General features: G+C 53.3%; 1 protein-coding gene across 4 annotated transcripts; it reads left to right on the plus strand.

Moving 5' to 3' along the window:
• Positions 1-26,538, plus strand: FKBP5 (FKBP prolyl isomerase 5). Of its 4 annotated transcripts, none has more exons than XM_055819795.1 (12): positions 62-79; positions 9,184-9,260; positions 13,818-13,946; positions 15,267-15,411; positions 15,731-15,873; positions 16,727-16,841; positions 20,978-21,134; positions 21,659-21,749; positions 22,983-23,066; positions 23,572-23,757; positions 24,787-25,026; positions 26,129-26,538. In XM_055819795.1, the coding sequence occupies exons 3-12, from the start codon at positions 13,842-13,844 to the stop codon at positions 26,219-26,221; spliced, it is 1,359 nt and encodes a 452-aa protein (XP_055675770.1). In that variant the 5' UTR covers positions 62-79; positions 9,184-9,260; positions 13,818-13,841; the 3' UTR covers positions 26,222-26,538. The 4 variants fall into 4 exon arrangements, with proteins under 4 accessions (XP_055675769.1, XP_055675770.1, XP_055675768.1 ...); XM_055819793.1 differs by lacking the exon at positions 62-79 and adding an exon at positions 6,416-6,501; XM_055819794.1 differs by lacking the exon at positions 9,184-9,260 and having other exon boundaries at positions 1-79.
• Positions 26,539-27,612: the final 1,074 nt, after the last annotated feature.

The following is a 27,612-nucleotide window of genomic DNA, read 5'->3' on the forward strand; positions in this document are numbered from 1 at the left end:
GCGGCCGGGGAGACTCGGCCGGCGCGGGCGCGCGGTGCCACTCGGAGCCGGGCGGCGGCGGAGCGCGGGGCGGCGGCAGGTGGGGGCCGGCGGGGCCGGGGGCGGCGGGGCGGGGAGCTGGGGGGTCCTTGCGTGGGGCCGGGGAGCTGGGGGCTCCCTGTGTGGGGCCGGGGCTCGGGGGGTCCCTGCTGGGGTCCCTGCTGGGGTCGGAGGGTCCCTGTGTGGTGTGGGCCCGGGGCTCTGAGGGGCCCCTCCGTGGAGCCGGGGGTCCCTGCCTGGGGCCAGGGGTGTGAGGGTCGCCACGTGGGGCCGGGGGTTCCGGTGTTGGGCCAGGGGTCTGAGGGGTTCCGGCCTGCGGCCGGGGGTCTGAGGGACCCCTGCGTGGGGCTGGGGGTGTTTGGGTCTCTGCGTGGGGCTGGAGGGTCTCTTTGCAGGGCCAGGGGTCCCGTCGTGGGGCCGGGGGTCTGAGGGGCTCTCCGAGGGGCTGGAGGGTTCCAGAGTGCGGACGGGGGTCTGAGGGGTCCCTGTCTGGGGCTGGGGGACCCTGACGCAGGCTGTGTGGGGGCACCGAGGTCCTGCGTGGGGCCGGGGGTCTGGGGAGCCAGGGGTCTGCGGGGCCAGGGGTGTGGGGATCCCTGCGTGGGTCCAGGGTGTGGGAGTCCCAGTGTGGGGCTGTGGGAAGACTCAGCAATGCCTTGTGTGGGGCTGGGGGCCGGGGGCAGCCCTGCGTGGCCCTGTGGGGCTGGGGGGCACTGGGGGTGGTGTCCGTGGGGGGCTGGAGAGACGCCGTAGGTCTGGGGGGGGATAGTGTGGGGCTGGGGAGAGGCACGCGTGGGGCTGATGGACCCCGCTGGGGGCTGGGTGGGGGGTGCTGGGGTCCTGCGTGGGGCTGAGAAGTCCTGTGGGGACAGGGATGCTGCCCCCAGTGAGGGGGGTGAGGATAAGATGGGGGGCCCCACCCTGTAGACCCCCTCCCCAGTGCAGGGAGCACCTGTTAATACAGAGGAGCACGAGTGTTGCTGGGGGCACTGGGACACGCTGGGAGGGGGACAAGGTGGCATTGATGGGACAGGGTTGCATGGGCAGGGGCCGGCATCCCAGCGGGACGGTGCTCGAGGGAGGGGGTTTCTCTTTTTCCCACTTTTTCACACCAAACAAGGCTCCTGTGCTCGGCTGTGGCACTTCCCCATGAGCCGCTGGCCCTATAGGGGTGGACACGAATATATAGAATATATAGAATATGTAGGCTCAGTGGCAGTAGCTAGCGATTGCACAAGGTAAATGTGATTTTTTTTTTTAATTTCTTTTTTTAATTTTGTGGTATTTTTCCCTCCTCTCTGGGCACAAAATCTCTTTCAGAGCTTCTGTTTTTAAAAATTTTACAATGAGCTATAAGGGCTCCGGGGTTTACGTCCATCACCAGCAGCAGTTCCCAGCCAAGGCTCCGATGCAGCAGTTTCTGTCCTTGCTGGGCTAAGCAAATGGACCACGCTGCTGCCAGTGAAAAAAAAATAATACCCAACCCCCTTGAAAAATAATAATAACTAAACCAAAAAAAGCAAACAACAACAAAAAACCCTGATACTTTCGGGTTTTAAAGGTACTGTTTAAATGGTGTTTGTCTGTAATGAGCTGTTAAATTGTTGAGGTGGATTTGGGATGGCACCAGGGCATCGAACCCAGCCTGGAAACTGGGATGACAAGTTAAAAAAGGAAAAGTTGAGAGCGCAAATCGCTCCTTCTTTTAAAATGTGGGGAAGCTGCGTCCCTCCTGCCTCGTTCTCTGCCCCACAAAGGGCTGGGGGGGGAAGAAAATTATTAAATGTGTCCAGCAGAGCCTGTCTCTGGCTTTTTCCCTGGAGGTCTGGGGTTGGGTGTTGATGCTGCGACTTGGGGATGCTCCGGTTTTAATTTGCATCCTGGTACCCTGGAGATGGGACAAAACTGCTTGGGGGACGCACACACACAGAAACAGCGCCGGAACGGTGGGAATGACGGCAAAGGGTTAACTGGGAGCGTGGGGCTGAGAATTTTGTAGCCCAAAGGTGGTGGTGCTGGGGTCCCCTTGATGGGGACGCTGGGGTCCCCTCGGTGTGATGGAGCTGGGTGCTCCCAGGAGCCGGGGTGATGGGTTGCTGGGGGGGGGGGGTGGGGGTTGGGGTGATGAAGCGGGCAGGGCTTGTGCTGCAGGCAGTGGGTGACAGCGTGGAAAAAAGGAGGGCAAAAGAAAAAGGGGAAAAAAAAAAACCAACCAGATTTCTGGGGAATTAGTGGAGAAGTGATCACTTCTGCTGAAAGTCGCTGGGAGGGATGGTGACATGGGGCCTCTCTTGTGGTTTTGGGCTGGGAGGATGGAGCAGGACCCGTGCTGGAGGGGGTCTGGGGGGGAAGGCTGGCATGATGCGAGCTGCTCGCGATGCCCGTCCTGCCCGGAGCAGAGGTGTCTGCTGGGATGATGGCTTGTGCAACTATTTTCTTTTTTAAAAAAATAACAGCAAATAATCATAGCTTCCCAAGGCTGTATTTGCCCAGCACACGCTTGAATTTTGTTGAGGTCCTTCCCCAGCACTCTTAGAGCATCTCCCTGCTGGGACGAAGCAGAAAATAAGGACAATTCTCAAGTAAAAATCAAATTGTATCCTTCAGGAACATCCCTGTTGTGTAATTAGGTGCGTTTTAATTATGGCTTGCAGAAGGAGAAAGTTTGCTGTAAGGCTGCCACGCTGGCTCAGAGGGGAAAATATTCTGTGAAATATTTAGAGACTAATTTGTTCTTAGTTATTTATACTTGTGTGCTATTTATTTTTTTTTTTAATATTTGCTCGCAGTTGTATATGTTTATATAAAGTTGTTACAGCCCCTTGAGGGAGCTGCAGAGCTCGTACCGATCTCGTGCGTATCATGGGGGAAATAATAAATTATTTGGCAAGGTTGTTTTTTTTTAATTTATTTTCATGGTGTATGTTTGTGGACACAAAGAAATGGTCACGAGTGCTCTTAACGTACGAGTTGTTCATGGAACCTGTTTGTCATGGGGCCAATGAGCTTTTTCCATAATCAATTAATTGGGATTGAAATAAGGATTTCTGATCGTGCGAGTGAATGTATTGGAAAATCTGGAAAATAGTAGTAAATAGCAGTCAGAAGGGAAGTGGTGGGACGAGGGGACTGCAATTAAATAGTCTTCTGCCAGCAATGTCCCGTCTTCATCCGTAGTAGTATCGCTCTTAGAAAATTACCCTCATTAAACGTATTCCCACATCAAATGCTTTTGGATTTATGTTAAATTTAATCACTGAATTCAATAAAACGCGCTCTAGGAGGCACCGCCTGGCAAATACATCATCTCTGGGCTGTGACCCCCGTCCCGGTGCAGGTGTGGGCTCCCTCCCCATCCTCAAGCGATGCACACGTCTGTGTGCCTGCACACGTATGTGTGTGTGGACACGTGTGCTCATGTGCACTTTGCCGCTGCTCTGGGCTGGCGGGGTGGGGTGACCCCACGGTGATGCCACGTTGTCCCCAAAGCCGTGGCATCCTCGGTGGCTTCTGGCTGCCCTGGGGCTGAGCCCCTGCACCGTGGCAGCATCCTGCAGCGATGGTGGCGGTGGTCCCGGTCCCCCTCCGGCAGCTTGGCTGCTCGTGGCGTTTCCTTGTCGCCTCCAAGCAATCCCCGTTTGGCACGGGAACAGGCTGCTGTTTCACAACATGCCAAGAATTGCCATTTGCCCGATATAATTTGGCATTTATAGACCGTGGGGGCACACGGAGCATCAAAAAAAGGGGTGCTGGGTTATTCCTGGGTGCGTGGCAATGCCAAGTTGGGGATCTGCCCCCCCCCCCCAGGATTTGACACCGGGGCTCTCAGGATGCTGCCCAGCCCTTGTGCGTGGGGGTAAGTGATTAAATACAGCAGATTTGTGTCTTAGAGGGGTAAGCGATGAAATACAGCAGTGCTGCGGTTCAGGGTCACGTGGCTGAAAGTTTTGTTGGAGAAACCCCTAAATCTGTTGGTGAGGACCAAGATGCTTTTAGAAATTAAAAAGAATTAAATAAACCCAAGTTTAATCGTCAGATTTATTCTGGAGAAAAGGCTAAATTAGAACAGAATTTGCAAACGAGGCCTTTCTTTATTCCCATTTCGTATTTATTTTAGTTACACCCCCCCCCCCCCCCCCCCCAAGCTGTCTCTTAAATTTGGATTTCCTCGGTGTTGGTATAGCTGCTGCCAGGAGGATGCTCCGAGCCCCCCATGGCAGGGTCCGGCTTTCCCGGGATGTGCGGTACGGCCAGGGGAGCCTCACATTTAGTAGCCAGAGGTGAAATATTTCTTTCCAGTGTCCCAAAAAACCTGGCTGGCTCTGTTCTCCCTGCTTGTTTTGACCAGGGGAGAAGACACGATGAAAGGAGCCTGCTCGTTTTTGATGGCAAAAAAAACAGTTAGAGGGTGCCAAGGAGTGGGTAGTGGGATGTCAAGTACTTTTTCACTTTTTAAAGATGGCTTATATAACCTGCTTGGCTATATTATTATTATTTTTTTCCCCCCTCCAGTTACATAATCCTAATTTACGAAAGCATTAGGAAATTGTGTTCCCTGCTGTTATGTGAGTGTCTGTATATAACGGCCTCTGAGCTCGTTAGGGTGCTCAGCCCCTTGGCCAGCCATCTCCCAAGAAGCCTGGGCAGGTGTGGAACAGCTATTTATACGCTTATTAATATTTTTTGATTTCTTTTTACCATCATCTGAGGCTGTGTCAGCCTGCCCAGCAGCGGGATGGGTGCAGGCTGGTGCCTCTCCCTGCTGGTGGAGAGCAGAGGCTTTGCTGCTGGCTCTGGCATTCCCATTTTTCCCACTTATTTCTGGGATGTGCCGCATGTGGCAGAGACTTGTCGTGATTTTCGTGGTGGGAGTAGCTGAAATCCTCGCTGGGGCTGGGGCTGGCTTTGGAGGCAGCCGGGGTGGGAGCTGCAGAGCATCGGTGTGTAAAACCCTCCATCACATCCCATCCCTGGCACCTTCTCCCCTTGGAAGAGCAACAACCCATAAATGTTTATGGCTTTTGCTTTCCCCAGTGTGCGTTTGTCTTTTGGAATAAAGGAAGGGGAAAAAAAAATATATTGCTTGTTTTTTTTCCATTTCACATGAAAGCAAAGGGCGTTGTGTCTCTGGTACCCACGCTGGAGGGGATGGACCACAGGCTGCTGGTGGGATGCTCGCAGGAGGGTCGAGTCCAAAGGAGCTTGATCCCTGCGATTTCTTATTTTCAAGCAACCTGGAAAAACCACCGAGCAAGCATTTCCTTGCTGGATAACAAGGCAAAAAAAAATAAAAAGGCAAAAAAAAAAAAAAAAAGCAACCAGATTCTTTTTAATGGGTTTATATATTGTAAACTGGGAGAAAAACAACTCCTTGCTGAAAGTCTTTTTGCATGTGGTTGGTGTGGGTGCGCTTGCCTCGCTCCTGGGGGATGCAGACAGGCTGAACCCACGTTGCTTTCTGTTGAAATATTTATTCTGGCAGGGAGCAGCGAGCCGTCCTGCTCACTTGTTCCTCTCGCTGCAGCTGAAACTTGAGGGCAGCCTCTTATTCAACATATTTAAAAAAAAAAAAATCAGTTATGACTTGGATCTGAACTAAAACCACTTCAGAAACTTAAAAATATTAGCTAGGCAAAATGATTAAGCAAGTGTGACGGGAACACATACCGTTGTATTTAAGTTAGCCGCATGCAGTAGTTTCCTTTTCTCCCTTCGTTATTCTTTTAATTGCTTAAAAACCTTCCCTTGCTTCCGCTCGTCGGTTAATAGCACCGATACCTTCTGGAGCTTGGGGGGTGATTGGGTGACCGCATCCCTCCCTGGGGTGTCCCCACTGGGTGGCCTTGGGATGCTGGAGGGATGCTCAGGGCGGGGGTACCGGGGTCTGGGTGGGCAGGAGTCAACGCCGGGGCAGAGACCAGGGGGTTCGCTCGGGTTCACCCCGATGGAGGATGGAGGCTCTAAAGCAGCTCTGTTTGCGTTTTGTTTTTCTGTTTGAATAAAAGTTGCCATGACTGGCCCGCCGGGATGTTAGCCGCTTGCACAACGTGCATGCTAGGAAGTCAATCAAGCCATGTGAGTCTTATTCAGCTAGAGATACTTGAAATTTTATGGCTGGCTTTTTTTTTTTTTTTTTCTAAATTTATTGGAAAGGCAAGTGGCCAGGATTTTTTTAGGGGTGGGGGGGGTGGGAAAAAAAAAAGTTAATTTTTAATTCAAGTTGTGCTATATGGGTGTGAGAAATGGCACGTGGTGCCTGGGGGCATCCGTATGGGTCGGGGTGGAGGTGCCTTGTCGGGTTTGAGAAGGTCTTAGAAATCCCAATTTTAATTTATTGGTGGCTCAAGCGCTGTCTCCCTGGGTCTCTGCCCTGCAGGCATCTTAAAACGCCCTTGTCCGGGGAAAATTGCTGCTCTGGTCATCCCTCGCCCGCTCCACGGGGACGGTTTGCTCAGTAAGCAGGTATAGTATTAGAAAAAAATTAGATTGTTATTAGGAAAAAAAAATATTGAAAAAATAGTTTTTCTAATCAAGGGGGAAGTGAAACCACGGTGGGACAGTGGAGAGAGCCCAGCTGCTACGCTAATTGCGGCGGTGTTCGTTACCTGCCGGGGATGAAGGCTAGGGGTGCATCGGGGCTGTGCCGTGGGGTGATGCCCCCCAGCTTTGGGGCCCCACGTCTTCCCCCGGGGAGATTTGCTCTCGATTTGCTGGTTTTTAGCCCGACCTTTGCATTAAAAAAAAAAAAAAAATGTCCATCCTGTGTTGCAATCCCAAGCTTCGAGGGCTGGTGTGGCGCCGTGCGAGCGCCTGGTGCTGAGTGGGGCTCAAGGAAGGAACCCCAGAGCAGCCAGCGCTGATTTTTCCATCCTGTTAATTTTCATCTTGACTTTCAGCAGTGGTCAATAAAAAGTTGGACAGAATATGGCCCTTTTTTCCCTTTTTTTTCCCTTTTTTCTTTTTTCCCTTTTTTCTTTTCCCCTTTTTTTCCCCTTTTTTCCCCTTTTTTCTTTTTTCCTGTTTTCTTTTTCCCCCTTTTTCGCCCCCCTTTTCCCCCCTTTTGCTTTTTTCCCCTTTTCCCCCCCTTTTGCTTTTTTCCCCTTTTCCCCCCTTTTGCTTTTTTCCCCTTTTCCCCCCCTTTTGCTTTTTTCCCCTTTTCCCCCCTTTTGCTTTTTTCCCCTTTTCCCCCCCTTTTGCTTTTTTCCCCTTTTCCCCCCCTTTTGCTTTTTTCCCCTTCCCCCCCTTTTGCTTTTTTCCCCTTCCCCCCCTTTTGCTTTTTTCCCCTTCCCCCCCTTTTGCTTTTTTCCCCTTCCCCCCTTTTGCTTTTTTCCCCTTCCCCCCCTTTTGCTTTTTTCCCCTTCCCCCCCTTTTGCTTTTTTCCCCTTCCCCCCCTTTTGCTTTTTTCCCCTTCCCCCCCTTTTGCTTTTTTCCCCTTCCCCCCCTTTTGCTTTTTTCCCCTTCCCCCCCTTTTGCTTTTTTCCCCTTCCCCCCCTTTTGCTTTTTTCCCCTTCCCCCCCTTTTGCTTTTTTCCCCTTCCCCCCCTTTTGCTTTTTTCCCCTTCCCCCCCTTTTGCTTTTTTCCCTTTCCCCCCCTTTTGCTTTTTTCCCTTTCCCCCCCTTTTGCTTTTTTCCCTTTCCCCCCCTTTTGCTTTTTTCCCTTTCCCCCCCTTTTGCTTTTTTCCCTTTCCCCCCCTTTTGCTTTTTTCCCTTTCCCCCCCTTTTGCTTTTTTCCCTTTCCCCCCCTTTTGCTTTTTTCCCTTTCCCCCCCTTTTGCTTTTTTCCCTTTCCCCCCCTTTTGCTTTTTTCCCTTTCCCCCCCTTTTGCTTTTTTCCCTTTCCCCCCCCCTTTTGCTTTTTTCCCCTTTCCCCCCCCCTTTTGCTTTTTTCCCCTTTCCCCCCCCCTTTTGCTTTTTTCCCCTTTCCCCCCCCCTTTTGCTTTTTTCCCCTTTCCCCCCCCTTTCGCTTTTTTCCCCTTTCCCCCCCCCTTTCGCTTTTTTCCCCTTTCCCCCCCCCTTTCGCTTTTTTCCCCTTCCCCCCCCCTTTTGCTTTTTTCCCCTTCCCCCCCTTTTGCTTTTTTCCCCTTCCCCCCCTTTTGCTTTTTTCCCCTTCCCCCCCTTTTGCTTTTTTCCCCTTTTTCCCCCCCCTTTTGCTTTTTTCCCCTTTTTCCCCCCCCTTTCGCTTTTTTCCCCTTTTTCCCCCCCCCTTTCGCTTTTTTCCCCTTTTTCCCCCCCCTTTCGCTTTTTTCCCCTTTTTCCCCCCCCTTTCGCTTTTTTCCCCTTTTTCCCCCCCCTTTCGCTTTTTTCCCCTTTTCCCCCCCTTTCGCTTTTTTCCCCTTTTCCCCCCCTTTCGCTTTTTTCCCCTTTTCCCCCCCCTTTCGCTTTTTTCCCCTTTTCCCCCCCTTTCGCTTTTTTCCCCTTTTTCCCCCCCTTTCGCTTTTTTCCCCTTTTTCCCCCCCTTTCGCTTTTTTCCCCTTTTTCCCCCCCTTTCGCTTTTTTCCCCTTTTTCCCCCCCTTTCGCTTTTTTCCCCTTTTTCCCCCCCTTTCGCTTTTTTCCCCTTTTTCCCCCCCTTTCGCTTTTTTCCCTTTTCCCCCCCCCGTTTTGCTTTCTCCCTCCCCCCCCCCCCCCGTTTTGCTTTCTCCCTCCCCCCCCCCCCGTTTTGCTTTCTCCCTCCCCCCCCCCCGTTTTGCTTTCTCCCTCCCCCCCCCCCGTTTTGCTTTCTCCCTCCCCCCCCCCCGTTTTGCTTTCTCCCTCCCCCCCCCGTTTTGCTTTCTCCCTCCCCCCCCCCGTTTTGCTTTCTCCCTCCCCCCCCCCGTTTTGCTTTCTCCCTCCCCCCCCCCCGTTTTGCTTTCTCCCCCTCCCCCCCCCCCCCGTTTTGCTTTCTTCCCCCCCCCTCCATTTTTTCACGCTGGCAATAAGATGCTGTCGAAGCATCGCCCTGTGGCTGCCGGGAGCGGACGAGCTGCCCTGGGTGGCTTTGCCCCTGGTCTCATCGCTCCTTTCTGACCGTGGTGGAGCATCATCTGCACCTTCAAACCGCTCTCCCAGTCCTCCCTTGTTCTCTAAATCCTGCTCTAGAACAAGGCGGGTTTTAATTTAAAAATTTTATTATTTTATTTTTAATTTCCGCCCCGCCCTTCTCTTACCAGGTATTTGTGTGAAATCCCCACTGGGCATCTCCCCCCCCGGCCCTTCAGACCTTCTCCACTGATTGCACGGTGGCAAGGTGAGACCCCTCGAAGCCCCCCCCCAGCCTTTCTCTCTCCCCACTCCCTTTCCCCTCCTGCGAGCCTCCGGGAGGGATCTGCGACATGAAGTTTCCATTTGGAGCTGGCACATTCCCAGTATGCCGATTTCTAGGAAACGTGGCTTGGGATGGGAGCCTGTGGGATACCTGTTCTGCATCCCCTACTCTGCTTGGAATTCTCTTGCATTTTTCTGGGCTGGAAGATAGCAACACCTGCACCAGGAGGGAATTGCAAAAAGAAATGGCTTGTGTTTGTGGCGTGGATTTCTGCACAGCGCGTGCCGCTGGCGGTGGCGTGCGTCCTCCTGGAGCAGTGTTTTCATCGTTTGACAAGCACCCTGCTTTTAAAAGAAAAAAAAAAAAAAAAAAAAAAAAGCGCAGGATCTATTTTTCCGAGGCAGCAACTGAATTGATGACTGATCATACGGGAGTGCTAAAATCAGGGATGGAGCCGCAGCACTGCCCGGCTGTATTGGGGCACGCAGGAGGGTGCTCTCCCTGGGCAGCCTATACCCGTTGCAGGCAGCTTAATTGCTCTTGGGCATTGATTGCCGCTTAATTGCTCGTGGGCATCCATCGTGGCTTAATTGCACACGGGCGTCGTTTGCTCGTGAGCATCAGTTGCAGTGATGCCGCTCTCCCATCCTGGGGGAGGGAAGAATATTGCAACTGCTCGTGCTGGTGTGCAGGATTTGCGACTGCTCAGGATGGCGTTTGGGGAAACGGCAAGGTTTGCAAGAGGGAGGGATGCAGCCGTTGTTGCTTTCGAGCAATTCAAGGCATTTATTATATTCATTTAGCGGGGCTGAGGGCAGGCGTGTGCCGGCGCCGTGGGTCGGCGTGTGCTGGTCCGAGGGGAACACGCCTCGTGCATGTGTGGGAGTCTCCTGAGCTTGTGAGCCTCCTTGTTTGCTCAGCCAGAGGCTCTTTAATGTATTTCATACTAATTAACGCTGGGATAACTGCACTTGAAGGAAAGCTTGTGTCCAGGTGTCGAAACCTCTGCATTTTAAAGTTTGTTTTAGTATAGCTCTTAAATTACAGATTAAACAGCTATGCTGGATTTTCAGATCGACCGGTAGAGCAGAGACTGAACAAAAGCAAACCAGTGCAAACCCCAAAGCCCTTCCTCTAGCGATGAGGAACAACTTTGCCCTTCCACAGGGCCTGGGGGGCTGGAGTTGGGGGCTCTGGGTCCCTATGGCTGCGTTTGTGCCCAGCCACGAGCACCTGGATGGTGCCTGGAGGGACAGACCATACCCCAGCATTGGGCTCGGAGCTCAAGCAGGGGCATTTTGTGGGGTTTACAGGCTCCTGCAAGGGACTTTGCTTCAGAATGGGGAGAATTGAGCTGTGCAAAACTGCCCCAAGGTGTGCAAAACTGCCCCCGTCACCCACATGCCCCTTTCCTGGGGCGTGCTCGGGATTTCTGTCCTCACCTTCCCATCACTTTTGTTCTCTGTGCATGGAAATCCCTTCCTTCTTGGTGGCCTTTCATCAGTGCCCTTATGCATTTCTCAATTGCTGCACCTCTTGGAGAAGAAGGACCCCCAGACTGAAGGGGGGGGGTGGGTGTTTAACCCTTCCCCACCCTCTCTCCTCCTCCCATCCCAGGGAAAGGAGGCAGCATGGGTGTTCAGGGCAGGGAGGGTGCTTTAGCCTGGCTTTGTTCGCAGACTTAACAACGCTTGTGGGTAACAGCAGCAGGAGAGTGGGATTGGTTTGGGGTGTCAGGAACACCCCGAGGCTTTTGCACAGGGTAATTAATTAATCCATCCCCTCCCCGTATCCAGAGCACACGTGGTCCCACAACGGGAAGATTCAGGCTCTGACACCTCTCAGCGACGGGTCCTGGCTCCCTGGTCTTGAAACCTTGGGGAGATGCAGATATTTTTGTTTTCCCTACCACCGTTTGTTTCAAATTAATTGGGATTTTGGACCCCAGCCAGCCTCCTTCTGTCGCTCCAGACCGGAGGTAAGCAAGAGCCGCTCAGCCTTTTCTCTAACCTAGTTGGAGCCGTTTTCGCTGGACGGAGAAGTCTGGAGCTCTTTCATAACATGGACCACATCTTAATAGCTGGTCTTGTGGGCTCCATCCCTCCCACTGCTTCTGACGCAGAGCGTGTCCCCTCCCGCTCGCCTTGGCCAGCTTCCCTGGATGACTCCACTAATTGCTTACGTAGAAAAATAATGAGAAGGATGCGTATGATGTATTTTTAGATGTCTCTTAGTGGGATTTAGCAACCAGCGAGCCGGGAGCCAGCACCTCCCCAGCCGTCTCCTGCATCCCAGCGGTGCCTGCTTGGTGGACCTTGTGGAGGTTCTGCCATGGGATGTGGCTCTTCTTTTACAAGCTGCTCCCCTTTTTGGGCTCCTCCTGGTCCTTAATTAATGGGTTGTGGATGCTGTGTCCCCGGTGCTGCGCAGCATCTGTGCGGGGAAGCCCTGAGCCAGTGCCAGTGGCGTGTCCGTACCGTGATGGGCATCGCCACCTCCTCACTCACCTCCAAGAGGATGACCGCAGTGGTGGCAAGGCAGTGTGGACCATGGTGGCTTGGAGGCCGTCTTGGTGCCTGATTCGTGGAATAGTTTGGGTTGGAAGGGACCTTTAAAGGTCTAGTCCAGCTCATCCAACCCCCCACCACGGGCTGGGACATCTTCCACTGGATCAGGATGCTCAGAGCCCCATCCAGCCTGACCTCGGATGGTTCCAGGGATGGTGCATCTACCACCTCTGGGCAACCTGCTCCACTGTTTCGCCACCCTCATCATAAAAAATTTCTTCCAAAGTAGCCAATCGATGGCATGTTTTCCAACGTATAAATACCCATGAGATGACGAGTCTCACCACCACCAAAGTTGCTTTTTTAGTGCTTTTGTAGGTGTTCCCATCTGAAACCTTAGCAGGGCAGGGGGAAAGGGAGCAGATGCAAAATCTCATTAAATACTACCCCAAAGACTGTGGTAATTGAGTATTGCAGCAAGTAGTTCTCTTATTTTTCTATTTGCTTCTTCCATTGCAGGGCTCTTTGTGTCTCGGTGGCTTCCTGTGTCGCGGGGGGGGCCGGGCTCCAGCTCTTCCCTTTCCACCCGGGTGCGAGGAGCACAATTCTTCTTGCAGCACGACTTATCTGCCGTCGGAGCTGAAAACATCCTTTCTTTGCTCTTTTTGAATCCCCCGAATGAATGATTTCTCCTGCTGGTTAACATCAGCTTCCACACCAAAGACTGTGGGAAAATGTCGCAATTAGGACTTTAATAGATCTGGTTTATGTCTTAAAAAACCCATCGCTTTCTAATTCTCCGTCACATGTTTCCTTGATTACGTGTCGCACAGCAGTGTGGCTACCAAAATAGCCTTACAGTCTGAAGGAAATCATCAGGAAATATGTTTTTTAAACTGTAGGCAATTCTCTTTTCACTAGGCACTACTGGAAAAAGTCTGCCTTGGATGAAAAACGTGTCTTTTCTGGCACCTCGGCTGCTCGCGTGGTGACATTGGGAGCACGGGGCTCCAGCAGCTTGCCCCAACCCCCCCAAGTTCTTCAGAGTCTTGCTGTGAATTTTCTCTTCGTCCACCCAAATACTTGGGATTCTTTTGGTGGAGGCTTTGCTTTAGGTTTTGGAGAAGAACCTTGCTGTGCCTTCAGGTTTCTCTACGCTTTGCTTGCCCAAGGCTTGGAGCCAGCCCTCTTTTTGGGCTGTTCTTGGTGGGCAAGACGAAGCGAGGTTTGCCTGGGGTAGAGATGCTGCTGTCTGATGAGCAGAGGCTCTGAGAAATAGGTAATTCCTTGTGGAAAATAACCTTGACCTGTATAAAATAACTCAAAAGGCAAGTGCTAGCCTGGTGCACCTATTTCTAGCACTTGTACCCAAGGGGTGCCCACCTCTACATGAGCCAGAAGGGATGGATGGGTGAAGCCTGGTGGCCACCAGCCCTTTGCTCCTTGCCCGTGAGCGCTTTGGTCTCTCCTGACTCTGCCACTGCCCTCGGTGTCTGCAACGTAGGTGCTTCAGTGCCCGTCCTGCTCCGAGTGGGGGCTCGGTAGAGCATCACCGTGGAAGGTCCCCGTGGTCGGGGTGCAGCCCCCTGGGATGAGTTCCCACCTTTTGTCTGCTCGCAGGAGTCAGTGGGCTGCTCCGTGTGTTACCTGCTGGTGCTTTTGGGGGTAAAACTCTTGCTGGGGGAGCCTGCTCGGGTGGTGGCAGGAGTGCGGTGTTGACCTAGGGAGGCTGAAGATGAAGCCTGGGGACCTCCGCCAGCGTCCCCGCCGCAGCGGCCAGATGAAGCTGTGGGGCTGTCCCGTGTCCCCAAGCAGCGAGGATGGCTGGCGTCACACTTTGGGGTTTCCTGCGCCCTGTGGGTTGGTGGAGCCCCTGGGAAGGGATTTTCCGCTCTGCACACTTGAGATGTGCTTGAAGCTTCCTGCCCCAGCCCCGAAGCAGAGCAAGCTGCTTATTTTCTTTAACCCTTTCCTCTTCCACCACCTCCTGTGGTCCCGCTGGGCTGATGGAGTGCATGCCGTGTCTCTCCAGGTCCGGGGCTTATGCAAGGAGACAATGACCACTGATGAGGCCACCAAGAGCGAAGGGGAGGTGCAGGCGGCGGCTCTCGCTGAGCGTGGGGAGGACATCACACCAGCTCGAGACCGAGGGGTCCTGAAGGTGAGGGGTGCTGCTGGGAGGGTCCTGCCTTCCTTTCAGCGTTGTGGGGTGCACAGTCATGTTGGTGGGCTGCATCCCCAGCTCTTGAGGTCATGGAGTACTTCCAGGGCTGTAGGACTGATGTATTCGAAAGGCAAAGGAGATGAGCATCGCTTGGAATAAAGAAGGATAGAGTGGTGTTTGAGATGGACGGGTTCAGGCTACTCAATGAGTTTCACAGCTATTGTGTTCCTAATCAGATTATTAACTGTAAATCTACAAAGCATTTTTGTGTGTGACTCACAGACGTTAGAAAGAGCACATTACTGAGGTCATCCAGTCTGCTCCACAACCCCCTTTTCATATTTCAGGGCCCTTTCTGGATAGTTCTGCTTCCCAGCGCTTGCTCTTCTCCAGTTGAATAGGACCTTTCCTCTAAGAATAGCATCCTCCCCTGCTCCATCCTCGGCTCGAGAACTGCTTGTTCCAGGCTGTAGCATTCAAAAAAAAAAAAAAAAAAAAAGAAAAAAAAAAAGAAGTGTTGACAAGAAGCGAGTAGTGAAATGACACACCCCTGCGAGTAAAACGCGGACGGACAGAAAGCGAGTGTAATTGCATTCGCTTCAGGTTTCGAACCGCAGTGTTTATCCAGACACCTCCACAAAGCCCAGGCAGGTCTCTGCTCCCAGCCCTGTCCCACTCGTCCCCGTGGCTCTGGGGCGGGGGATAATTTTAGGGGCTGAGGGAAAGACAAATTGAACCGCTCCCCCTCGAGCCTTCGTTCGGTTTAGAGCAGCACTGGGGTGTATATGTATGTGTGTATATGTATTTTTATATATATGCATGCGTGCGTGTGTGTATTTTTATATATATTCATGCATGTGTTTGTATAAAAATGCATATGTGTGTGTATATATATAAATGCATATGCGGGTGTGTGTGTATATATATAAATGCATGTGCGGGTGTGTATATATATAAAAATGCATGTGCGGGTGTGTATATATATAAAAATGCATGTGCGGGTGTGTATATATATAAAAATGCATGTGCGGGTGTGTATATATATATAAATGCATGTGCGTGTGTGTATGTATATATAAATGCATGCGCGCGTGTGTATATATATATAAATGCATGCGTGTGTGTGTATATATATAAAAATGCATGCGCGCGTGTGTATATATATAAAAATGCATGCGCGCGTGTGTATATATATAAAAATGCATGCGCGCGTGTGTATTTGTCTGCACATTTCTCTCTCTGTGTCACTCTCTCTCCATACGCACCCTTAGCTGTCCCATGGTGTCCCTTCTCACGGGTGGTTTCTCTCTCTCTCAGATCATTAAACGACCCGGGAGCGAAGATGAGTCCCCCATGATCGGGGACAAGGTTTATGTCCACTACAAAGGCAAACTGGCCAATGGTAAAAAATTCGACTCCAGCCGCGATCGGAACGAGCCCTTCGTCTTCAGCCTGGGCAAGGGTGAGCTGGGCTGGGGGCAGGGGGGGCTGTCCGGGGGATGCTTGGGGGTGGGATGATCCCAGGAGGGGGTGGGATGGTTCTGGTGGGGTGGAACCCTGCTGCAGGGCAGATGGACAGTGTCAGCCCTGCTGTAAGTGACTTGTGAGGGGGGGGGATTTTTTTTGGGTGCCATCCTTGCAGCACCCAGGCTGATGTTTTGTTGCTTTTTTTGCTGGGCTGCTGGTTGCTCCATCCTTGCAGCACCCAGGCTGATGTTTTGTTGCTTTTTTTGCTGGGCTGCTGGTTGCTCCCTCGTTCCTGACATCTGCCTGTCTCCTAGGTCAGGTAATCAAGGCGTGGGACATCGGGGTGGCTACCATGAAGAAGGGAGAGATCTGCTACTTGCTCTGCAAACCCGAGTACGCGTACGGCTCTGCTGGCAGCGCCCCCAAAATCCCCTCCAACGCCACCCTCTTTTTCGAGGCAAGTAGTGCTGGTGAAGCCAGCGCGTGGATGAGCTCGTCTGCTCCCTTTCTGCCTTGCCAGCCAGCTCAGAAATAAATAAAAAACCAAAAAACAAAAAACGCCACACCACCCAAAAAACAACCCAACAAAAAAAAACCCAGCTTGGATTCCTGAAATGTGTCCCTCTGCTCCAGGAACCGCTGCCAGGGTTTTCTCAGAAATGTGTGTCTGAGCTGGGAGGCTGGGACTGAAACGCTGACTGGGGAGAGCCCCAGTGCCGGGTGGGGAGCGGGCAGATTCCTGGTTTAAACATGTAGATGGGAAGGGGGAAGCAACTGGGAGATGCCTCCAGGTGCTACAAACCGGTCAGTGCTGTGGGGCGGTGGGAAAGCCAAGGTTTTGGCACGGTGTGCTCGCTGGGCAGGGCTCGTCGGGACAAGGCAGTGGGGCGGGGGGAATGGGTCTGCCCTAAATTAAGGCTTAGTCCTTCCAAATCGAGCGGGGACTGAGCCGTGGGTCGGAGCTGGAACAAAGGGGAAACTCCTGCCCACGCTGCTCCCGGGCAGCTTTCACGGCATCTTCCAGCACCGGCCGTGTTGTACCCTTACAAGCTTAATAAACTTATTTTTACTGTTACTTTGTGTTACACTTCAGGTACTGGATGTGTCCCAATTTCTAATAAATCGGGTGTATTATGCTGTGGCTTGGAGCTGGCTTTTATGGGCGACTTCTCATCGGCTGAATGGAGAATTAGCTGGCTTGGCTTTCCAGCCAGACGATCAACTGCTGCTTTGTGACTTTTCCGTTGTTTTTCTCTTCTCCTTCCCCCCCTTCCCGAGCTCTGCCCACCTTTATTATTTTATTTTTTTAGGTCGAGCTGCTTGACTTCAAAGGCGAGGACTTGTTTGAGGATGGAGGAATAATCCGGAGGATCAAGAGGAAGGGAGAAGGTTACTCCAACCCTAATGAAGGTGCTACAGTGGAAAGTGAGTGCTGGTCCCTCCGGGGCAAGGGGGCTGGGGGGGTATGCTGCCCCAGAGCACCCCGCTTTCTTCTCCCTGCTAAGGAGCTGCTGGCGCTGTACAGAACGTAGGTGGCTGTGCATCGTGGTGGGATGCAGTTACATCCTTCCGGAGGCCGGATGGGATGGAGAGGGGCTGGGAGAGCAGCGGGTCAGTGTCCGCCCGGGGATGCTCCTCCGAGCTCTCCCTGGCGCAGCCCCAGCGGTGGCTTCTGCCAGAGCCGCTGGCCGGGAGGTTGATTGGAAAACCTCAAGGCGCGGGAGCAGCCGGCCGGCGATGGAGTGACCGCTCGAATGTAAACCTGCGCTCCAGTTTCTCGGTCGCGTTGACAAACATCCCTGCGAGCCCCAGCGCTGCTCAGCTGGCGGCTGCGGGGAGGGTGGAAGAAGCAAACCCCCAGGGGGTTTTGGGGCTCTGCCATCTCCCCCAACCCTTTTGCATCCGTTGCAGTGTCCAAGCCGCCCCGGGATGCGCTGGCTGCCAAAAGCCCCGGCTTTGCCTCGAAAGCATCAGTAGCTGGGACGTCCTCCCTCGATGGCATCCTTTGCTAAGTGTTTTGGGCACCGCCGCCAGTGCTCAGTGGCTTCTTTGATCTCCTTGTTCCAACGCTGATTGTAGTTCTGGTGGGTTTTATCGCATCTCTTGCAGAACGGAGCCTTTTCTTTCCCTTCCCCTGTTGCCAGAGAGCTGCTGCTGCTTGAGGCAGGAAGGAAACGAATACAGGGGGTTTGCTGAGGCTGGGGTGGTCTCAGCTGACGTGGGAGGATGAGGAGCTCGGGTCCCATCGGGCTTTCCCTGTTCTGATCCCGTTTCTGGAGCAGGAATTTTGCAGGGCTGGACAGGGGAAGCCAGGCTTTATTTTTCTGGTGGTTTTTTTCCCCCTTTCCAAGAACCACTCTGCCACAGCCACCGAGCTCGCTCCATACGGGCGACATTTACTCTCTTCTCTCTTTCAGAGCTCCCGTACACAAAGATTAACTCTCTTTAGCGAAGGAGAAATTGGATCTGAGCTGTGACAGCTCATAATGCTGGCTGCGTTAAATGGCTGGCTCTTCTAACGAGGCTCTCTTCTAAGCAAAAATGAGTTTTTGACTAAGATTTGACTGTCTGCCTCTCCTGCGGTGAGCATCCTAGCTGGGGACCAGCTGCGAGCTGAGCTTCAAGCTGGCTCCACTACCCCAAAGATTAAACTAAAAGACTAAATATAATCAAAATCATCACACATCCAGCGTTCCTCTCTAGTTTGATTAGGTCTGAGTGCTCTACAGGCAGCGCCGTGCCCAGTGCAGAGGATGGGGAGAGCCCTGGTCCCTCTCTGCTTGTTCCCTTTGCAGCGTGAGGTTTTCTGGAACGTGACGATGCTTTAATGGCTCAGGAGGGGACTGAGGCAGGGAAGGGGGAGCAGCAGGCAGAAATCATCTCTCTGAAAGGACCTAAGAAGCCAAATAACGAGGCTTTTCATACGCCTGATGCCCCACTGCCTATTATCCCTGCTTTACCTATTTCAAATGAATGCGTCCATCGGAGCAAACGCTGTGAGCTGGAGCACGCGCGTGGTCAGAATCCTGGAGATGGATGCTCCGCAGGACGGCCTGCCGTGCCGTGCCGCTCCACTTGCAGCTCGTGTGGCCCGTAATTCATTTGGACCTATACATCCCTATACATCCCTATACATCCAGGGGCCAGAGACCCTTAAATACATCCCCGTGAGAGAGGACGAGGAGAAGCAGCAGCAGGCAGCCTTGGAGTGAGCGGTTGGGTGCAAACGACTTTTTTTTTTTTTTTTTTTTTTTTCTTTTAAAATAAGTGCAGTGCTTTTTATGGTGGGCACTGTGCCGGGGACGGCACGGCAGCCGTGGGGACAGCACAGCAGCCCACCCTGGGCTGTGACCCAGGGGAGCAGTGATGGTTTATCTCAGCCATGTATAACGTTCATCGCTGCTGAATTCGGCTGGAAGAAACCACGCTTCCAGGAGCAGGCATCTCCAGGCTGGAGTTTTGAAAGTGTTTTTGTAGGTTTGAAGTTTTGCAGACCCTAATTTGCAGTTCCGGTCCCTAAAACCTGGGTTGCAGTTGAAATCTGGCATTCCAGTTTTTGTTACAACCTTTCCCCCCCACCCCTCCTCCTTCTCCGTTTTTAATCTGAGTACAAATTGCTGTCAGCACATCAAGTTCGTGTGCCAGCCGCACTCGGTACACTCTGTTCTCAGCTCTTCAAAAACAAAATCGCTGCAGGCACCGAGAGAACAATAAGTCAGAGCTGCAACCAGAGTGATGTTCCTTCGGCAGCTTTTTTTTCCCCCTGTAATCCAAGAGCAACTGCAGCTAGCTGACCCGCTCCTGGAAACTTGAGCGGAGATTTCCCCCCCTTTGCCCAGTGTATTTTACTTGCAATTAAAATAGAGTGAAACTCTCCTTGCAGGGAAGGATCGCAGCATCCTCCTCTGCATCCTGTTTTAAAGCGTGATCATCCCGTCACTGCCGCATCCTGCTGGGGACAAGGGACCTGGGAGGGCTGTAGTGCTGCTTTTGGGGTTCGGGGGATCTGTGCTTGCTGGGAACAGGCAGGGAGATGGCACAGTGCTGTGGGGTTGCTGGGTTACCTCTATTTTAGGTTGAATTTTCCACTTTTCCTATGCCTAAGAATATAGCCGGCTTGGTTATGGGTAAAGCAAAAGCAGAGTCAGCCCCGGAGGAGCTGGATGTGCTTTTCGTGCTCGTCCCAAGCCGGGTGCTGAGCCCCATGGTCACTGTGCACCCGCGAGGGATGCAGGATGCATCCCAGGATGCCGGCAAGCGTATCGGCATCCTCTGCTCCACCGCATTTGAGTCCCATCATGGCTTTGGTGGCAGGAGGGGGGTGACGAGGCGGAGCTTGGTGTCCTGTCCCCGCGGTGGGGAGAGCATCCTGGGGTAACACCCCAGGGCTGGACCTGCCCTCGGGAAGGGGCTCTGCCTGCTGCGCCCGTGCACCTCATCCCAGGGACATCCCGGGGCAGGGACGTGTCCGTGGGGCAGGGACGTGTCCGTGGGGCAGGGACAGGCACCCTTCCTTCAGCCTGGGCTGCAGCTCACCCGTACGGAGCCCAGACCCTTGGCTACATCTGGCACTGTGTCTGCTTTGGCTCATCCTTGCGCTCGCCTCCTGCCACCCCTGCCACCCGGGTGAGGTGTTGGGGGCCCCCAGTACCTCGGGTCACATCCTGCTCTCTCCGCTCTGCAGCGAGCAAAGGTGAAGCTCACATCCTTCCAGGCTGCAAAACCTTTAAGCACAGTTGTGACAACATTAATGCACACTGTGAATTTTTCCTCTTAAAAAGCTTTTTTTCATTTGTTTCTGACTTTTTTTTTTTTAATGGTACGTAGGAATTCCTTAGGAAATTCCTTTTATTTTTACCTGCCCGCACGCATATGCCTTGTGTACCCTGCAAGCAGAGTGCAAAGAACTAAAACTGTCCCCAAAGCCTGGAACGTCTTCAGGATTGAATAAATAAAGAATCATCTTGCTGTGGAAACGCAGCCAGGAATACCAGGTGGCGAATGTGCCAGGTACCCGGTGTCCGCTCTGTCTGCACTTCTGCCAATGTCTGGGGCTGGAACAGCATGGTTAGTGGTTGAAGATTAAAAAAAAAAAACCAAAAAAACGGGAAAACCAAAAAGTTTTATCTTGTACTTTGAGTTCTTAGAGGGAGAACATAGCCTTGTTTTCGAGGTAGAAGGCAAAGCGGTATAGCGCCGTATGGAAGATTTGTAATCGCCGTGATAAACTCTGCATGGCAGCGTGCCAGGAGCAATACCCAGTTCCAGTAAGACTTGACTCGTGCAGTTGAGTACGAGGGGAACATATTAGTCATGATGTTTATCTGTTGTCTGGTCCTTGGTTAGATGAGATATGCCTGCCTTGCTTTTCAGCAATGCTCCCGAGCCCTCCCCATCCCTGTGCGCTCACCAAGGGCTCCTTGGCTGCCCCAGCCCCCTTCCAGGGCTGGAGCTTTGCTGGAGTTGGGGAGATAACACTTTATAAGATGCTTTCTTTGGAGCCCACCTTGCCTTGGTTTGGGGGGCTCCGGGTGCGATCCTGCCCTCTCACCTCTCTGCAGTTCACCTGGAGGGATTCTGCGGCGGCACCAGGTTTGATTGTAAAGATGTGAAGTTCATCGTGGGCGAAGGGGAGGACCACGACATCCCCATCGGCATCGACAAAGCCCTGGAGAAGATGCAGAGGGGAGAGCACTGCATCCTCTACCTTGGGCCACGGTGAGGATCATCCCTGCAAGGATGCTGTCTGGTTTATGCTTCTGACAGCCGAGGTTGTTTCGGCACTCCTGGAAGACAGCGATCCTGAAAGTCAGACTCTCCAGGGGAGCCTCGGGTTAGCAGTGCCAGCAGGGTGGCAAGGGTGACCGGTGGCGTGTAGGCAGGAATCTCAAGATGCTTTAAAAAAATCAGGTAAAAGGGGTTTACCCAAGTCCTGTGGCTGAAAGGAAAACATCTCCATGGAAATCGCTGGGGCTGGCTCCTTCCACTGGAGAGAAACCCGTAGAAAAAGATGGATTTAATGCAGCCAGAAAGGATGATTCCCAAGATATAACGCATTGTATATTGTCAGATAGCTCTGCTTCTGGAGAATAATATCACCCTGGCCCCAAAATGTTAGAAAGCTGTGGGCATGGAGCTGGGTGTGAAATCAGAATTAGCAACCTGGGTCTGTGTTTGTGGCCCAACGCTGCTGAAATGAAGATTTTTTTTGCCCTGCTCTGACACCTCTTCTGCCCTTCCAGGTACGGCTTTGGCGAGGCGGGGAAGCCGAAATACGGCATCCAGGCGAATGCAGAGCTGGTGTACGAGGTCACACTGAAAAGCTTTGAAAAGGTGAGGGTGCTGGTCCCTCCCCAGGTTCCGGGAACGCTGGTCCCTGTGCAGCGTCCACCCTTTGTCCCTGGCATGGCTGCAGCCCAGCCCCTGCTGAAGTGGATACGTCACCAAGGATCTCTGTGTTCTTAATTTGTTCTTTGTTGGTTTGTTTTATTTTTCTGGCTGGGGTCCAAGGCTGGTTCTCTTACGTGTTCCTAGCCTTGTTCCTTTTGTCCTTTCTTTCCCCCCCCCACTTTTTTTTCTCTCTTTTATTTATTTTTTGTCCTTTTATTTATTTTTTGTCCTTTTATTCTCTCCCCCTCCCCCCCTGTTTGGTTGTTGGTTTTTTTTTCCCTTGGGCTGCATGGGTAAAAGTTGGTGTGTCTAGCCAGCTGGCCCTGAGGAGCTTGGCTGGCACACTGAGCTGCCTGTGCCCATGGGGAGGCTGGGGCTGGGATGCAGGAGGTGGCCATGGGATGGGGGACGGGATGCAGGAGGTGGCCATGGGATGGGGGCTGGGATGCAGGAGGTGGCCATGGGATGGGGGACGGGATGCAGGAGGTGGCCATGGGATGGGGGACGGGATGCAGGAGGTGGCCGTGGGATGGGGGACGGGATGCAGGAGGTGGCCGTGGGATGGGGGACGGGATGCAGGAGGTGGCCGTGGGATGGGGGACGGGATGCAGGAGGTGGCCGTGGGATGGGGGACGGGATGCAGGAGGTGGCCGTGGGATGGGGGACGGGATGCAGGAGGTGGCCGTGGGATGGGGGACGGGATGCAGGAGATGCCCATGGGATGGGGGACGGGATGCAGGAGGTGGCCATGGGGTGGGGCAGGTGCTGCATCCCTGGCTGGGTCCCCTCCCCACCCCATCACCCTGGCCAGAGTGGGAGCGAGACCTGTCACATCCCCTCTCTGCTGGGGGATGTCTCTCCCCACCTTCCTCTTCCCTGTTTTTGGGGGTTTATTTGGTGTCAGGTTTTTCCTTCTGTGGGGTTGTGGTGCATGAACCACCTGGTTCAGCGTGAAGTCCTCAACCTGGAGGGGGTTTCTCTATTGTAAAGGGCTCCAGGTCTGCACCCCCACCTCGTCCCCAGCCCCTCAAATTAAAAAAGCTGCTGGATTCACCCTCTGTAATACTTCCCTGACGAGCCCAGCTTGTTAGGAGCAATCCTAGGAAGCCAGGTGGTCCTGCTGGCTGCGGTGGGCTGCCATGCTCCGCTGGGATTGCTCCAAATATTTCTTTGCAGGCCAAGGAGTCGTGGGAGATGGACACCAAAGAGAAGCTGGAGCAGGCCGCCATCGTCAAGGAGAAAGGCACGATGTACTTCAAGGTTTGTAAACTGGGGGATGGGGGAGGTGGGGCTGGAAAAGACCCCGGGGGTGACTGTTGGATACGTGACTTAGTCGTTGATGTCAGAGAAGCCGTGTGTTCCCCCAGCAGTGCTGGGGAAAGCGGGTCCTGCCCTTCCTCTGCCGCCTTCTCACTCCCTGATGCTCCCTGAGATATGTCCTCCTTCCCCAGCATTGCCTTGGGAAGCAGGATGGCAGGTCGGACTCTTCCCAGGCCAGGACTAGTGCCGAGGGGCTTTGCAGTTCCCCTTGCCGGGCTGGGGCATCCTGGTGCCCCGCTCTGCTCTGACGTGGCTTTTCCCGGGGGCAGCACACCAGCCGCTCCAGCCGTGCCCTGGTGTGGTTGTAGGTATCCAGCATCCTCCTTCCTCCGTGGATTTATTTAACACACCACAGGAAACTCAGAACCTGTTCGCAGGATGTTTCGGGAGCAGGCTGAGCCTTCTCGGCGCGGGTCCCTCTAGCCTTTTATTTGTTCCATCCCAGGAAGGCAAATACCTGCAGGCGGTGATTCAGTATGGGAAGATAGTGTCCTGGCTGGAGATGGAGTATGGCTTGTCTGAAAAAGAGTCGAAAGCCTCCGACTCCTTCCTCCTGGCTGCCTTCCTCAACCTGGCCATGTGCTACCTGAAGCTGCGGGAGTACGCCAAAGCCGTCGAGTGCTGCGATAAGGTAGAGGCGCACGAGCCTGGGGGCTGGAGCATCTCTCCTCCTGCAATTTTTCTTTTTTTTTTTTTTTTTTTTTAATTTCTTCTCATATAAGAAGCAATTTCCAAATGGCAGAGTGATGGTGGCATCCCTTCTGCGCCTCGAGGTCTCTGTGGATGCTGCGTGCTTGGAGACTGCAGGAGCAAAAGTGCCTTTTGGGGTTCAAAATCCCCCTGGGCATGCCCTTAAACCAGCTTTTCTTCTAAGGCCAGCTCCGTGTCAATGGGTGCTGCGTGGGCCGACAGCCTTGGGGTGCTGTTTGGGTCTGCCCAGGCTGGATCTGGGTGCTGGGTGCTGGTCTGGGTCTCTGCTGGAGCTGCTGCAGATCTCCAAGTCGCTTGAGGGGTGGGATGCGGCTTTGCCAGTCCCTAAAAGAGCTGCAACCTTGTCTTTGTCAGGAAACTTAATTCTTTTATAAAAGGCTTAAATCTCAGCATCTTGCCTACAGGAAAGATAGTAAAGCTGGTTGTCTTAATCTAAAAGGTGAATCATTGCTGAGTGATGTGTTCTTTTTACAAAAAAAGTATGTAAAAAAAATTTTTTACCAAAAAAAATCAGTATTTTTTTACAAAAAAAGTACATTTATTTTACAAAAAAATTTACTAAAGCATATGTAGCTTTTGCTAAAGGAAAATAATGTCACTGCTAAAGCAGGGAGACCAAAGCGTGTTTGATCCGTCAGCTCCCTTGGCTCTGAGCTCCCCACGCTCCTCTGGGCTTTAACATTTACACCTGAGTTCTTGTCTGTGGGTTTGTCTCCCCCCAACTCTGCCACACTCAGGGGGATTTTAAGCAAGGAGAATTAACTAAACTATATTAATGACCTGCCAACTGCTGATGGAGACGGGTCAATTTTTGTTGAGCAAGATGCAAGTGGTCTGGAGACTTGGAGCCACCTTGTCCTAATTTCAGCAGATTTAACAAGGCTTTGACCACAGGGGGATCTTTTCTGGAAGCTCCAGGTTGCTAACGGGGGGACTGGTGTGTTTCCAGGCGCTGGGACTGGACCAGGACAACGAGAAGGGCTTGTACCGGAGAGGCGAAGCCAGGTTATTGATGAACGAGTTTGAGCTGGCAAAATGTGACTTTCAAAAAGTGCTGGAAGTGAATCCACAGAACAAAGCGGCAAAATCACAGATCTCCGTCTGCCAGAAGAAAACGAAGGAGCACAACGAGCGGGACCGGAGGATCTACGCCAACATGTTCACAAAGTTTGCGGAGAGGGATGCAAAGGTGCGTGTTGCCTGGGTTTGGCCATTTGGCAGGCTGCGCTGAGGGATGCTTGGCAGGTTTGTGATGAGAGGAGCTGGGTTAAATGGAACGTATTTAAATTCATGAAGTTATTAAATTATAGGTCAGGTTGAGGATGGAGGGACAGAGCCTGCTGCAGTGGGAAGAAGTGGTTTCTTTCTTGGCCCCTCTTACGCAGAGGCTGCCGTCAGATGCTCAGCCATCAACTCAGAGTATTTGCGGTGCGAGCTCCTGAGGGCTGATAACAGTGTTGGCATTTGTACTTCATTTTGCTGTTCCCAGCTAGTGACTCTGGATGACCTCCTGGTCACGGGCAAAATGAAATGTCATCCTGTCTCTGGCAAGGCCAAGGGTATTTTGAGACACGATAGTATGGATTTCCTGCAGCTGGTAAGGCAATAGCCTGCTGCTCTGCTGGTACGGGGGGATCGCTGTCTCGTAACAGGCTCGCGTCCAGAATTCCTCTGAACAAAACCCAGTGTACTGTAACGGGAGAGGACACGGCTTTGCAAGCCGCCTGCCTGGGTCATTTTTAGTATAATCCCTCCTGAACCCCTGCCTGGAGGTTGGGGCTATGGACTAAGTGAGCGGTGCAGACCCTGGGGAGCAGCGTGCCGGGGTAACCGGCCCGGGGCAGGGAGCGGAGCCACGCCGGCTGCTGGCACCGCGGGTGTGATGGGGAGAGTCGCTGCTGGAGCAGGTTAAAGGCTTTCAGGTGCCTCAGCACTCCTCCTGCACCCGCCAGACTGCATGTACGGGCTGCACCTATGGCTTGGTGCTGTGCCTCTATCCGATGCTGGTCCCTCACCTCCTGGTCCCTCTCTGTGCCCCTGCATCCATCCATCCATCCATCCATCCAGGCTCACTCTGTCCCCTCGAGGTGGTCGCATCCTTCCTGTACCTTCCCCCAGAGCTCGCTGAGCCAAGCAAACGGGAGCCTGCGGTGTGAGCTGCAGCGGTTGATAGGCAGCGGGGGAGCCAAGGGGGGGGGAATTCTGCCCACCCGTACCCATCCCCGGCATCGCTGCCGCCTGCCTGCTCCTTCCTCCTCCTGTTTCCATGTGCTTTATCTGCTGTTTTGCAGGAAGCAGCTAGCAAAACTGGGGTCGAAAAAGCAGTGGAGAAAGCAGCTTGTGAAAAGGGACCGAAAACTCACGATGCTGAAGGACACGTATGACGGAGGAGGAGGGGAAGGGAGAGCCTCCTGCCCTTGGCCCGTGCAGAAAAAGGTTGCTGCCAGACCTCGGGACTCGCCAGTGTTTTCTTGTAAAGCTTGTTACAGTTTGTGTGATTGTGGAAGCAAAAAGCGCCTCGCGAAGAAAAACGAACCCTGTCTCACTGCCCTGGGCACGCTCGGGGGCAGAGTGGGAGCGGCGGGACGCCGTGGGACCACCGCACGTGGAACAAATAGCTTTTAAGTGGAGAGAAAGAGAGAGAGAGAGAAAAAAAAAAATAATAAAAATTTAAACTCTTGGCTCTTGGGAGGTTTCCGTAGACAGCTCGTCCCAGCTCCCTCGGCTTTGTGCCAGCTGGCGGCGCAGCATCCCGGGTCCTCCGAGATGAGCTGGGATGTGGGAGATGCTCCTGGTACGCTGCGGTGCTGCCTGCGGTTGTATCCGGCACACGGCCACACTGCACCGCACCAGTGCCAGCACCGGCACCAGCACGGTGGGCTGCCGGAGCACAGAGCTGGCTCACGGGGACCCAGCACCCTGGAGCGCTCGGTGGCTTTCTCACCCGTGGGTGTCCACTGGGGTGGGGGGGAAATTGGTTTTCTCTCCTGGTGGGTCCTCGCCTGCGGCCGAAGGGGTTGTGGTGCGGAGCCAGGCGTGAGGGTGAGGACCTGCATCGCCTCCGCTGCACCCGTCAGCGCAGGGGTGAAATTCACCGTTCAAGCGCTGTTTTTGGGGGGGTGGGGGGGTGGACTTTATCTTTTGGAGAAGCTGGTCTCTGTTTCCTTGGAGAGCCAAAGCCTGTCCAGCTCCGCTCTCGCAGGCACTGGGTCCGCAGGCTGTGTGCCAGCCCTCAGCTCCCGTCTTGAACTGGGAGTTTTATTGCTTATTTGGAGTCAGTACTGGGGGGAAAAAAGGTTGGCGTGGTGGTTCATAAAGCAAGCGATGGTTTGAGCTGGTACCGTGGGTTTACAGCTCGTGGCGAGGGGGGACCCGGGTGTGCGGGGGGGTGCATCGTGTCCCCATGCTGGTGCTGCTGCCACCTCGGCCATCCTTCTCCTCCATCCTAAAGGGATGCCGTCACTACCGTGTGAGAACAGCTTTCCGGTTGTTATTTTTCCTGTCTGTTCTTTGTAATACTCCGTTTGGAGCTTGGAAATAAACAACTGAAAGAAAAAAAAAAAAAAAGAAAGAAAAAAAAAAAGTGCTTTTTCTCTGGGTCCTGCTCAGCAAAGGGGGTGGCCGGGGGGACACACAGGTGTGCTCTCCTCTGGGTGGAGATGCCCCAGCTCCAGCGAGGGGTTCGTTAAGGAATTATTGCCATCCTCAAGGCCTGATGCTGTCCATTTTTATCAGCACCGTCGTTCCCTGGAGAGCCAGGGCTTCGGAGATGCCT

This window comes from Falco peregrinus, chromosome 16 (assembly GCF_023634155.1).
Source record: "Falco peregrinus isolate bFalPer1 chromosome 16, bFalPer1.pri, whole genome shotgun sequence".
NCBI lineage: Eukaryota > Metazoa > Chordata > Aves > Falconiformes > Falconidae > Falco > Falco peregrinus.

Excerpts from the sequence above, each read along its gene's own strand:
- FKBP5 (XM_055819794.1), top strand. The coding sequence starts at position 13,842 with ATGACCACTGATGAGGCCACCAAGAGCGAAGGGGAGGTGCAGGCGGCG. Across the intron at positions 15,874-16,726 it reads ACGCCACCCTCTTTTTCGAG|GTCGAGCTGCTTGACTTCAA; the intron begins GCAAGTAGTGCT and ends TTATTTTTTTAG. Across the intron at positions 25,027-26,128 it reads TTGCGGAGAGGGATGCAAAG|GAAGCAGCTAGCAAAACTGG; the intron begins GTGCGTGTTGCC and ends GCTGTTTTGCAG.